Genomic DNA, 14265 nt, shown 5'->3' with positions numbered 1-14265 from the left:
TTACTCTACATTTACCCCTGATTAATGCACTTAACCGACACATCCCTGAACACTATGGGCAAGTTAGCATGGTAAATTCACCTAACCTACGCATCTTTGGACTGTAGGAGGAAACCGGAGTAACTGGAGGAAACCCACGCAGACATGGGGAGCATGTGCAAACTCCACACAGACAGTCACCCAAGGCTGGAATCAAACCCAGTGCCTGATGCCGTGAGGGAGCAATGCTTACCACTGAGCCACTGTGATGTCTAATTTATCAAACAAAAAAACCAAGCCCTCAGCACTTCTTATGCATGGAATGTTTCTCAAACCTTCAATTCTTCAGGCAGTTATTTCAAATATGCCATCATGTCAGTGGAATGTGACAAGAAAAAACAGTCTACCATGGTTCATCTCGAAGCAAGCCTTGTATTCTGGAAAATAAGGTTTTCCATTAATTTTCAGTTTTATGTTTCTTTATCACTGCAACTTCTCCATGTTAGTAATACACTTGTTAACTGCACTGCATTTCCCATTATCTTTCATTTATTCTTGTAATGGGAATGTTGTTTCCCTTCTTGGGAAAGTCCAGGACCAGAGGGCATAGTTTCAGAATAGGAGGGTCACTCTTTTAAAACAGATGAGGAGGAATTTCTTCTCTCTGAGGATTGTAAGTATGTGGAATTCTTTACAGCAGGCACCTTTTGTGGCTGGATCATTAATATATATGCGAGGCTGAGATAGACAGAGTTTTAATCAGTAAGGGAACCAAAGGTTATAGGGAAATTACAGGAAAGTGGAATTGAGGATTATCAGATTAGCCATGAACACATTGAATGGCAGGGTAGACTTAATGGGCTGAATGGCCTGCTTCTCTTTCTATGTCTTCTGATGTTGTGCCATGACTGCCTGTTGCCTGAAGCCTGCAATTCACTTCATAAATCTCTCTGCCCCTCTCCTTCCAACACTTCCTGTCAGACATTCCATGAAATGTACCCTGTGACCAAACTTATGATCATCATCTGGGTATTTCCTACAGTGGCTCTGTGCCAAAGAAGTGTCTTGAGATCTTTGACTGCATGACTGGTGCTATCTCAATGCAGGTCAGAGTTTAATATTTCAGAAGCATAGAATATAACAAAGCAAAAAAAAAATTTTACCTTGTATCATAGCGTCCCAATGTGTTGATGTTGCTTGCACTGACACATCAGAGTTTGAGACTGTTGGGTTGTGTGCTACACTTCTACACTGGCTAATAATATTCCTGTGAGCAGGTACTGCTAATTTGCTGTATTACTGTCAATAAAAATGTGGATATCAGCAAATCAAGGTACCCCATTCTCCTTTAAAATCTTGCGCATAGTATCCTCTCAGAATGAGGGTGATGTTCAGTCAAGGCACGAAGCTCTGCATGGTACTTTTCAACCTGGAGATACACCTATCACAATGTTCTGGACAGCCAGGAAACTCCTTTGCCTGCTGTGGCTGTATCCAAAGGATTTATAGATTGAAATGAAGCTTTTTTTACTTAAGTTATGACATGTCTTCCATGGCCACCACGTCCTGAGGTGGGACTTCAATTTGGAACTACTAGTCCAGAGATGGTCAAATTGCCGTTCTATCACAAAACATGTTTCTTCTCAACTGCTTGGATGTTCCACACATGCCACTCAGCATGTGGACACATTAATATCCGGCTTTGGGAGCCATTGTTGTGTACCATGCACTAGCAGAAGAAATTAGAGGCCACAAAAACCTCTTAATTTAAAATATTATAAATTAAGGTTTACCTCCTTTCTTATCTATTCCCAACAAATGTAATAACTCATCCTATTGCAAAGAAACTGTAGCAAGTATATTTCATCAATTGACCTTAGCTTGCATTTTTTTAAAATCTGAAATCTCTTACTTATTCCCTGAGCTAACTTCTCTGGTTTGAGTCTATAAAGATGCTGTTTTATAGATAATGCATCCTCCATATCAACATCATGTACAGCCAAAAAGATTTTTCCCAACCTACTTTCAAAATGTGACTCATAAGTTTGAAATAAGTTTTGTAAATTCACTTTGATAATTTTCTGGAAAATTGAATATTATACCAGCAAACATTGTGAGTACCTGCCTATTATCCAACCTGATTTACAGGAGGGCCAACTTTTGAATTATTAAATTCTGATTCGTTCAACAATTTGTTTGACTTTTATTTCACTCCCCATTGTAAATAAATTTTTCTCCTGTCTGTCTTATACTGCCATAATATCTCTAAGATATTAATGTAGTGATACACAGCCATTAAGAGATGTTCTATTCTGTTTCTTTCACAGAGGGGTGTTGTCACAGTGGTATGAAATGTCTCCTTCAGACAGGCAGCTGGTAAACAGCTTTGGGTTCTCCCTGAGTTCAATAAAAGAAAGATGAGTGAGTGTGATCAGATTCACACAGACCCAAAAGGAGTTTAGTTTTTCTTTCGATGAGTTAAGTAGATTTCTGTGGCTGCTGAGTTATCTGCTGCTAGAGTAAAGTCTTAAACAGAGAGGCTTCCTCTGAAAAGTCAAAAGGAGAAAATTGTTTCTTTCTACTGGACTAGAGAGAGACATTGTTTGAGAATAACAACTGTGTTGGTGAACTGCCTTTGTCGGGAGGTGTCTATGGGATGCTGCCTATACTGGAACTGTTGATGATTAGTGGTTCAATCATATATTATCTTGTTAAGTATTTCAAAAGAATAAGGCTATGCCAATTCTTCTTTTTGCTATATTTTAACTGTGTTGTAAGAATAAAGTGTGTTTTGATTAAAGATTAGTGGTGGCCCATTGAATTAGATCCGGAACACAGCACCTTACACTTGCCTTTTTTAAAAATAATAATTAAGGTCGAGGCTGGCTCCATAATATATTTTGGGGAATCTGGTCTGATCCTTAACAACCATAAAGATCCATTTGCTCAATTTCCCTTCTGTCTGGAGTACTCACTACATAATACACATTTTTCAGTTTCTTTTTGATTTGGTGAGATCCAGTGAATCTTACTTCCTCTGGTGAACCACTGAAAGTAGTAGAATGCTCACCTTGTCTCCAGTAACAACATTTCAGATGTTGGCTTTTTTATCTGCAGTAAATTTAATTGTTTGCACTTTTCAAATGCTTTTTGATTAACTCACATGTCTTGGTTAGTTTCTATCTGAAAGTTGAAAGATAGGCTGGGAGCACAGATTCTGAACCATCATAAATTTCTTTTAAAATAAATTTTAAGTATTTTTTTCAGCTTAAAGACCTTCTCAGTTGAAAAAGACAAAATGCTGTGGATTCATCAGGAGCATCCCTAATGGCAAACCTTAACAAAGGAATTCTTTTATTCCAATCGTAAGGATAATAAGCTCAAATCATGGTATTCAATGTTCGATGTCATCCATGCAATTCTGGTCTCTTTCCTATTGGAAAGATGTTATGAAACCTGAAAGGGTTCAGAAAAGATTTACAAGGATGTTGCCATGGTTGGAGGATTTGAGCTATTGGGAGAGGCTGAATAGACTGGCACTGTTTTCCCTGGAGGATCAGAAGCTGAGGGGTGACCTTATAGAGGTTTAGAAAATTATGAGGGACATGGATAGGGTAAATAGGCAAAGTCTTTTCCCTGGGGTCAGGGAGTCTAGAACTCAAGGGCATAGGTTTAGGGTGCGAGGGGAAAGATATAAAAGAGACCTAAGGGACAACTTTTTTACACAGAGGGTGGTATGGGTATGGAGTGAGCTGCCAGAGGAAGTGGTGGAGGCTGGTACAATTGCAACATTTAAGAGGTATTTGAATGGGTATATGAATAGGAAGGGTTTGGAGGGATATGGACCGGGTGCTGGCAGATGAGACTAGACTGGGTGGGATATCTGATAGGCATGGATGGGTTGGACCGAAGGGTCTGTTCCCATGCTGTACATCTCTATGACTCTATGACCTCTTGGGATTTTGGGTGTTAAACTGAAGATGTAAGCAGTTTCACTCCAAAGTTATTCATGACTACTTCGAACATTTGTGAATTAACATTTGAATCTTGGTCTGATTGTATTTATTTGGGTAAAATTTGTGTCAAAAATTTGAATTGTTTTTCCCAAAAGGCTTCAGGGAAACTTGATGATAAAATCATCATTAGTATAAGGTCCTGATGACCTCCGTTTTAGGTAGCGGTCCTATACAATCTATTAAGGCCATGCTAGGCTGTTCTTCAAAGTCTGATATTGGATTTAAAGGTTGAATTGTGGGTTCAGTTTCTTCACTACCTAACATGTATGCCATGTCCGGAGAAATCTGACTGCATTTCTATGATATTCTGCCCAATAAAAATTATTTAACATTTTAACTTGACTTTCTGATGCTTGTGGTTACTGTTATTAGAATTTTGTGAGCCAACGGATCAAGAACAAGGGGTCACAGTGTAGTGTTATGGACTAAGCCAGACCACTCAAAACATTCTTGAGCAGGCAACCCAGACCCACAACTTTGCAATTTGTTTCAGTAAGTGTACAGTGAAAATAACCCGGAGTAGGTTGGCCAGGTTGACTACCAAGTTTTAAAACAGACAGAAATTTATTTACACAATTACACAATGAAACACAAAGAACAGAATAAAGAACCCCTACAGAAGTCAGTCTATCCAAACTAGACTTAATTATGCTGTTCCAAATATACACAACAGTCCCAATATGCTAATCCCTTTTAAAAAAAACAGTTAAAATGCTTACAGGTTGAATTTAGCAGGATGGGAGAGAGAGAGAGAGAGAGTCTGTTCACCCAGTCCACTGCTGAACTTCTAGCTAGTTCTGATTGAAAGCTCAGCAGGAGAGCTGAACTTTCCCCTTTCATTATACAGGTCACTTTTGAAACATCATCTTCCTGACCTCTCTGCCCCCACCCCCTCTCCAGCCTATCACCCTCACCTTAACCTCCTTTCACCTTTCGTATTCCCAGCGCCCCTCCCCCAAGTCCCTCCTCCCTACCTTTTATCTTAGCCTGCTTGGCACACCCTCCTCATTCCTGAAGAAGGGCTTATGCCCGAAACGTCGATTCTCCTGCTCCTTTGATGCTGCCTGACCTGCTGTGCTTTTTCAGCAACACATTTTTAAGCACTTTTAAAACATGACCACTTTGACCTGAAGTCTCATCTTATAAACAAAAAGGCCTCTCAATACCTTGTAATCTCTGTCCCAAACCAATCGGAGCTGGGAGCTTTTATTACCCCTCTGGAAAAAACCAAGGATACAGGATCCTTGAGAAAAGGAACAACTTTCCGGAAAAAAGGGACCAGCTTTGTGACAGTAGGCCATTTCAGTATTAGATGAGGAGAAATGTCTTTCCTTGGAGGCTGATAAGTCTGTGGAATTCTCAACCACAAAAAGTGAATGACGATGAGGTGCTGAATGTTTAAGAAATAAAAAAATCTCTAGAGATGAAAGTCATTGAACTATCTAAGGGACAGAGTGATATTATGATAAAGGATCCCCCATGATCTTATTGAATGGCAGAATAGACTCAATGGGCTGAATGGCCTACTCCTGTTCCTGCTTTCCTTGTTTTGTGTTGTTTAAAGGAATGGCACTGAAGAATAGTTAGTTCAGCTGACTGGATTTTACAGAACAACTTTAACCTGGTAACTAAGGGGCCGTCTTGTGGCACAGTGGTAGTGTCTTACCCCAGGACTGGGAGGCCCAGGTTCCAGTCCCACCTGCTCCAGAGATGTGTAATAACAACTCTGAACAGGTTGATTAAGAAAATAACCTCTAGTAATGTCTGAAGGCTGATTAAATGTACAACAATTAGTCACAACATGAAGAGCTCCTAAAGATTATCAGTTACCTTTTAAAAGGTTGACTATTATCCACCACACAATGTTAATAGTGGATCTTCTGTTTGGTCCAATTATTGGAGTGGAGTCAAGAGGCAGCTGTGTTTCCCAGCCCTAGGCTGCTCAAGTGCATAAATAATATTTCATTGTGACCTCCATTTTAGTTTCAGAGGTAAAGGAGAATGGAGGTTTCAGGCAAGTTATCACAGCCCTGTGATTTTCTGGGCTGTTTGGCCAATTCCCTAGAGTCTGGAAGCTGGAAGAACAACTTAGTGTACTTTCTGAACAGGTAAGGTCTCTGCTGAATGGGAATGTGTTTTCAAGTTATCTGACCTCTGAAACCTTCTCTTTCTTTGAAGCCTTGTGAGTGTGATAAGGGGAATGTCAAAAGAGCCTTACACAAACATCTCACCTGCAAACGCATGAACGCCAAAACTTTGTAGAATCCCTACAGTATGGGAGCATGCCATTTGGCCCATTGGATCCACACTGACTCTCCAAGGAGCATCCCAACCCGACCTACATGGCTGGCTTAGTACAGAGATGAAAGGGGTTTTGGGAGGCCTTTTTCTTTATATGTAAACATATGAGACTTTAGGCCACAGCTTTCATGTTTTAGGAGTGACCTCTATAATGAAAGGGGAATGATAAGCCCTGGAAACTGAATTCTTGTTATTAGTCAGTTCAGTTCAGCAGAGCAGCTGTGTAGAAACAGGCTGCTAGACTCTTCCTCCTTATGCCCTTCTAACTTCGACCTGTAAGCCTCTGTTTCAGATTTACTCTATGTTTAAGGGGTTTGTTTATTGGGACTGTTGTGTATTTTTAGAACAGCATAATTAAGTCTAGTTTGGATAGACTGAGTTTTGTGGGTATTCTAAATTCTGCTCTGAGGGTAGCATGGTGTCTCAGTGGTTAGCTCTGCTGCCTCAGAGCACCAGGGACCCAGGTTCAATTCCCACCTCAGGCTATTGTCTGTGTGAAGTTTGCACATTTTCCTTGTGTCTACATGGGTTTCCTCTGAGTCCTCTGGTTTCTTCCCACGTTCCAAAAGATGTGCAGGCCAGGTGATTTGGCCATGGTAAGTTGCCCGTAGTATTAGGTGCATTAGATTACTTACAGTGTGGAAACAGGCCCTTCGGCCCAACAAGTCCACATCGCCCCGCCGAAGCGTAACCCACCCTTACCCCTACATCTACATCTGCATCTACCACTTACCTAACAATTTAGCATGGCCAATTCACCTGACCTGCACATCTTTGGAGTGTGGGAGGAAACCGGAGCACCCGGAGGAAACCCACGCAGACACGGGGAGAACGTGCAAACTCCACACAGTCAGTCGCCTGAGGCGGGAATTGAACCCGGGTCTCTGGTGCTGTGAGGCAGCAGTGCTAACCACTGTGCCACCGTGCCACCCACCATTAGTCAGGGGGAAATGGGTCTGGGTGGGTTGCTCTTCGGAGGGTCGGTGTGGACTTGTTGGGCCAAACGGCCTGTTTCCACACTGTAGGGAATCTAATCGTACTGTAATTTTGTGAATACGTTTTTGTCTGGTTTTAAAACCTGGTAGTCAACCGAGCTAACTTACTCTGGGTAATTTTACACTTACCTAAACAAATTGCAAAGTTATGGTCTGGGCTGCTTGCTTCAGAATGTTTTGAGTGGTCTGGCCTAGTCCATAACATTCTCCATGACTATAGTAAAGATCAAGAAGTTGTGAACACTATCACCGAAATGCTTTCCCAACAAGAGATTCATTTTGGAAGGTTGAATTTGAATGCAGATTACAAGGTTAAAGGCAGGACTCTAGGCGGAGTGGAGGAACAGAGGGATCTTGGGGTTCACATCCGTAGATCCCTCAAAGTTGCCACCCAAGTTGATAGGGTTGTTAAAAAAGCATATGATGGCTTTCATTAGCAGGAGGATTGAGTTTAAGAGCCACAAAGTTATGCTGCAGCTCTATAGAGCCCTGGTTAGACCACACTTGGAATATTGTGTTCAGTTCTGGTCGGCTCATTATGTGGAATCTTTAGAGTGGGTGCAGAGGAGATTTACCAGGATGCTGCCTGGACTGGAGGGCATATCTTTATGAAGAAAGATTAAGGGGGCTAGGGCTTTTCTAATTGGAACGAAGAAGGATGAGAGGTGACTTGATAGATGTATACAAGATGATGAGAGGCATATGTAGAATGGATAGCCAGAGACGTTTTCCCAGGGTGGAAATGGCTATCACCAGGGGGGATAATTTTAAGGTGATTGGAGGAAGTTTTAGGGGAAATGTCAGAGGTAGGGTTTTTACACAGAGTGTGATGCATGCATGGAATGCACTGCCAGCGGTGGTAGTAGAGTCAGATACATTAGGGACATTTTAAGCGACTCTTGGATATGCACATGGATGATAGTAAAATGTAAGGTATGTAGGTTAGTTTGATCTTAGAATAGGATAAAAGGTTGGCACAACATTGAGGGCCAAAGGGCCTCTACTGTGCTGTAATGTTCTACATTCTATGTTCTATTATAACACAAACAGATCATGGAGACTACAGCATATATTGGCTCGTTGAAATAATGTTCTAATGCAGCTTTGTTTGTGGGTGTTGGGATTATTGCTTCTTTAGTTCAGTATTTAGTCCATATGTGTTGTTTTCCTGTAGATGCTGGTTTGAAGGTCCTCATTGACTGTTTGCTCTACTGTAGCACAGAGGAACTACAAACAGCAGAGGAAAATCACCTATACTGCGTATTCAAAAACCTCTAGGATTTCACATAGAATAGCGCATGCAAAATCTGATTTGTGGTTATAGGACAAGGGGAGAGGATTCACTCTTCATTCTGAAGCCAACAACGCAAACCATCTAGAAGTCCCAATATGTTAAATAGGCACAGCTTTCACTCATTTATTTCACTTGTTTGGTTACTATCTGAAATGGGAGAGAATATGGAAAGGCTCCATTTCTGACGTGTGATCCTCTCTGCTAATTTTCTTCTCTGTAATCTACTTTAAATAATACTTTCTATCTAAGCAACAAAGACAGAAGTTTACTCCTAAGTACTTTCAATAAGGCTACGGTTCTACTGAGGAAGTCTGGAATGCAAGCAGAAGATCAGGATGATATTGGTCATTTGGAAATCCCCCTCTAAACTGCACTAGCTCTGACACAGCTGAAGAGATTTTCAAAACGTTCATCTTTGACCGTGCATGATATTATCTGAAACAAACAAAAACAGAAAGTGCTGGAGAAACTCAGCATGACTGGCATCCATATGGAGAGAAAACAGAGTTGACATTGAGTCCAGTGACTGGATTAGTGGTGCTGGAAGAGCACAGCAGTTCAGGCAGCATCCAACGAGCAGCGAAATCGATGTTTCGGGCAAAAGCCCTTCATCAGGAATAAAGGCAGTGAGCCTGAAGCGTGGAGAGATAAGCTAGAGGAGAGTGGGGGTGGGGAGAGAGTAGCATAGAGTACAATGGGTGAGTGGGGGAGGAGATGAAGGTGATAGGTCAAGGAGGAGAGGGTGGAGTGGATAGGTGGAAAAGAAGATAGGCAGGTCGGACAAGTCAAGGAGACAGAACTGAGCTGGAAGTTTGAAACTAGGATGAGGTGGGGGAAGGGGAGATGAGGAAGCTGTTGAAGTCCATATTGATGCCCTGGGGTTGAAGTGTTCCGAGGCGGAAGATGAGGCGTTCTTCCTCCAGGCGTCTGGTGGTGAGGGAGCGGCGGTGAAGGAGGCCCAAGACCTCCATGTCCTCGGCAGAGTGGGAGGGGGAGTTGAAATGTTGGGCCACGGGGCGGTTTGGTTGATTGGTGCGGGTGTCTCGGAGATGTTCCCTAAAGCGCTCTGCTAGGAGGCATCCAGTCATCCAGTGACCCTACTTCAGAACAGTATATTACTTGCCCCAATATCTCAATGCTATGCTTTGTTTATTAATGATTCAGTTAGCTTGTTTGGGATGTTAAAGTTAGTACCTGAATACAAATTATTGTCACAGCACTAATACTAACTTGAACTTTGGGGTGGCATGGTGGCTCAGTGATTAGCACTGCTGCCTCACAGCACCAGAGTCCCAGGTTCACTTCCTGCCTCAGGCAACTGTCTGTGTGGAGTCTGCACATTCTGCTTGGGTTTCCTCTGGGTGCTCTGGTTTCCTCCCACAGTCCAAAGATGTGTGGGTTAGGTGAATTGACCATGCTGAGTTGCCTGTAGTGTTAGATGGATTAGTCAGGGGTTTCTCTTCAGAGCGTCGATTTGGGCTGAAGGGCCTGTTTCCACACTGTAGGCAATCTAACTCCTGTTTAGCCTGAACTAGCTCCAAGAGCTTTCCAGAATTTGGTCCTCCACTGCAAGTTTTAAATAGTTAGACATATGTAATTGCCTTTTTGCTGTGGAATCGGTGTGGAACTATAAGCTGCCTGTACTTAGCAAGTGCAACAATACCAAGAACCATTGTTTAGTGCCATTAAGGAAGAACAAACACACATCTGAAATAAACAATATATTAATTTATTTGTAATTATCAGCCCCTCCCACAAGGATAGAGATTCTATTTTTACAAAGTTTTATTTAAAATTGTACATTTTGATTTATTCACATTTGGTACATTCTGTTCTCAGTGATTACAGCAGCATCGAAATTTACCTTCATATACATACATGAAGGGTAATATGTACGGTATTGCATTTTGATGGGCATTCATTCGTGCATACACCTCTGTATACACAATGTACAAACACATATGCAAGATATGTGCAAATTCACACTTCATTGTCTCCGGGTCAAATCTCTGGAATTCCCTGACAGTGCTAATGGAAACACCATCACCAAATAGTGTGCAGTTATTCCAGATGGAGAGCCTTCATTTTCTCAAAGGATAACTATGGCATAAGCATTAAATGCTGCCCTTGTTGGTAATGCTGTTGAGAATGAAAGTGAAACTAAAGAAACCATATAAAATGTCCATTTAGATGAATTTGAAAGGCCAGTAGTTTTCTAAAATTTTTCACATTAACAATTAGCATGTGTTATAATCCCCTCCCCACACCTTCTTAAAAAAAAATTAATAAAGGACAAGACCCACCAAAGCTTCAAAATTAACTTAAATCAAATAAAAATTAAAGTTGCCTTCATGTGGGTGATGTCAGTGTTGGTGATTGTCTTTTAAGTACAGAGGCAGATTGGACAATATAACGGCCAGGGTACCTTTCAACCTACAATGGCCCACCTGAGAGCTGGGCAGTGGCAGAAAATCTATCACCGGAGATAGTGGCTGAGTGACCGGATCAGCTGCCAGGTAATCCATGGATAATCAGGGGATTGAAAGGATGGATCCCAACGTTTTTGTGCACCTTAAAGTAGCAATCCCAGTCCATCCAGGACGCAGAATGATGTGGAACTAAAATCGTGGCTCCAAGCTGTTGGATTGGCCCAGTAAGAAACTCACTGCTGCCTCCCATCAGGCTGCTGAGTTAAAGTTGGCATCATCCAAACTCTCCATGTGTAATAAACAGGGCCCTGCAAGTTAACAACACTTTCTTGACTCTCTGCAGCTCCAGGGCATGTCAATCACTTGGTTTGATTTAACTTTCTATTTGTTTTCCTAAGAACGATCCCACGCAGACACACATTCAAAATGCTTGTAGCCACTGACATTCACACAAACTGCTGGCATGCATTTCTACACATGTGCAGTTGAGCTTCTCAAAATGCAGTCACACGTTGTAAGGCAGCCACACCTCTGTGAATTTCTAAGTTAGGAACAGTTGGACAGTTGTCCTCCCTCTCTCTGAGTCCCAACTGAAGGGTCATAGCAATCTTCGAGCCTTAGAACGGTGTTAGAGAGGAAAAACATTTGACTTATGTCAAATTGCACTGACTTACAGTCCCAAATACACATACGCATCGCCAGATATATTCAAACAGATAGGCACTTGAGTTATTACATTCTTAAAAACACATGTAGCCCCAGACATACACAAACAAACTTGAATCAACGTGTATAACTTTAAGAAAGCAATTTTCAGAATTGCAGGTAATGTAACAGCTGATTACAGATCAGATGTTACCCTAAAGTGCCTCATTTTATGACTGAAAGTTTAGCTGCAGTCTGAAAATAATTGTACTTTAAACATCCTTAATGACTTTCCCTGTGTTAAACTACTCAAGCGTACATCATAGCTTTAAGTCTAACTGAATCTTCTCTCAGTGTCACTCTGAAAGTTCTCTGGAGGAAGTACATATGTTTCTCTGAAAACCAAGGAGGTTTTTCTTCACTATGTAAATGTCAAGCTGAAATCGGGTACAAATTATCATTCTCTAAATGTCAGTTTTCCCAAAGTCAGAACATATTTTTGTGCTAAAGGTTTTCAACTTCCTGGAGAGTCCTATTTAGGAATTGTGGAGACATGGTGTATGTAAGAAATGCCGGGAGCTGCAGAGTCAAAAAGAATTAATTATTGGACTCTCTTTGTCCCTCCCCAGGTTATCACAACAAAAGCAAGGGACAAAAAGCTTAAAAGTAATTTGTTACCCCTTGTTAAATCAGCTAAATCATTGAAAGTGCTCTACTCAGGTGGCACTGAACTAACCAGAACAAGAGATCTGCAGGAAAACCCATGGTGTAGGGACCCTTTATGTTGGGTTACTGCCGGGCTAAATGCAGTTAAGGTGCCAATCAGTCACAATATAACTGAATGATGGAACAGACGAAAGAGTCAGAGTCATACAGCAGACACAATACCCTTCAGCCCATTGAGTCTGCACAGACCTACTTACCTTAAACGCACTTTACAGCACTTGGCCCTTAGGTTGCCATAACATTCAAGGCACAGTGGCACAGTGGCTAGCATTGCTGCCTCACAGTGCCAGAGACCTAGGTTCAATTCCCGCCTCAGGCCACTGTCTCTGTGGAGTTTGCACATTCTCCCTGTGTCTGCGTGGGTTTTCTCCGGGTGCTCTGGTTTCCTCACACAGTCCAAAAATGTGCAGGTTGGGTGAATTGGCCATGCTAAATTGCCTGTAATGTTAGGTGTAGGGGAATGGGTCTGGGTTACTCTTTGGCAGGTCGGTGTGGACTGGTTGGGCTGCAGAGCCTGTTTCCACACTGTAAGTAATCTAGTCTAATCTATGGGCTAAATGCAAGAAGTGGTGCAGATAGGTTAGCATCCTATGGGCTGAAGGGCCTCATCTCTGCTGTATGACTGACACAGCCTGTTTTATTCTTCGATTATATCGTGACTGAACAACACCTTTACCATGCTTGGTACCCCAGCATTTTAAAAGTATTGCCAAACCAAAATAAAATAATTTTGAAGATTTTCATTTTGATCCCTGCCCCAATTCCCCACCCGCCCATTTGAAATACTTCAACCAGATATCTCGTTAATCTTCCAAACATAACAGAATATGAATCTATGCATCCCATCATCAATTAATGATAAATTCAGCTCATATTATTCCAATGAATCTACATTTCTTCATTGCAAACATTGACGATATTAATCATGAATCTAGAGTACAATCATTTATCATTCCTTTGCTGCTCTAGCAATGGCATTAACATAAAATGGAGTTGAACCATTAGACAGAGGTTACAGAAGGACCTTGGTTTAGTTGGTAGCACACTTGCCTCTCAGTCATGGGTTTGTTGACTGAAGTCCCATCCAGAGGCTACAGCCTGAAATCTAGTGTGACGCTTGCACAGCACTATAGAGAGAGTGCTGCAGTGTTGGAGGTAGCAACCTCTCAATGAGAAATGTCCCTTTAAGTAGGCATAAGAGTTTCCATGGCTATTGTTTTCAGAAAAAGAGAGGTGCAAAAGGAAGTTCTCATGTCCGACTCAATATTGATCCTGTAACCATCAGATCGTCTGTCCATTATCACTATTTGTGGGATCCTGCTGTGCTCAAATTAACTGTTGTGTTTCCTATATTATAATAGTTCCATTTCAAAAAATTCTTCAGTGGCCAAAAGGTATTTTGGAATGTCCTGAGGTTGTGAAAAAGTGCTACGTGGAAGTAAATTCTTGCTTTCCTGCAGCTTGCACTGGTCCAAACCAGTTCATTTGACATAATGCACAGCCTGAGAGTGGGACATTATGATCCCAAAGAAATCCGTCGACAAATAAAAGAGAGAGGCAGGTACAGTAGTGGTGTGGCATTTTGTACAGTTACACGCTTAACATTGGAAATCAAAGCCTGCAAACAGGTTTTGCAGCAAAAGTTTGTTTCCTCCTGCCCGTGAAAACGGAAGGCTATAAATCATGTGTTTCATTTCAACGCCACTGCCCTTTGTGGATCCAGTAGGAGGATGGCACAGAAAGGCTGCCGAGACAGGAAGGTTGTACAACTTTTGCTCACACGGCAGACTGCAATAAGTGGCGAAGGATCCACAGTTGGAGGGTAGGGAGATGGGGGTTTCAAGGGCCAGGGAGGGGGCTGGTGGCCAAAAGGAAAGCAA

General features: G+C 41.8%; 1 protein-coding gene across 1 annotated transcript in view; it reads right to left on the bottom strand.

Annotated features, from left to right (window-relative positions):
- Positions 1-10339: 10339 nt before the first annotated feature.
- The window catches only part of LOC140465716 (alpha-2,8-sialyltransferase 8F-like), a 79113-nt gene continuing 75187 nt past the window's right edge, over positions 10340-14265 (bottom strand). The window contains exon 8 of the mRNA XM_072561372.1: positions 10340-11322. Coding sequence (XP_072417473.1) covers positions 11289-11322 — 34 coding nt within the window. The 3' untranslated portion in view covers positions 10340-11288. The remainder of the gene's footprint in view (positions 11323-14265) is intronic.

The sequence above is a fragment of the Chiloscyllium punctatum genome, chromosome 42 (genome assembly GCF_047496795.1).
Source record: "Chiloscyllium punctatum isolate Juve2018m chromosome 42, sChiPun1.3, whole genome shotgun sequence".
Lineage (NCBI taxonomy): Eukaryota > Metazoa > Chordata > Chondrichthyes > Orectolobiformes > Hemiscylliidae > Chiloscyllium > Chiloscyllium punctatum.
The sequence above is the reverse complement of the archived record's forward strand: the minus strand, read 5'-3'. Positions and strand labels throughout refer to the sequence as shown.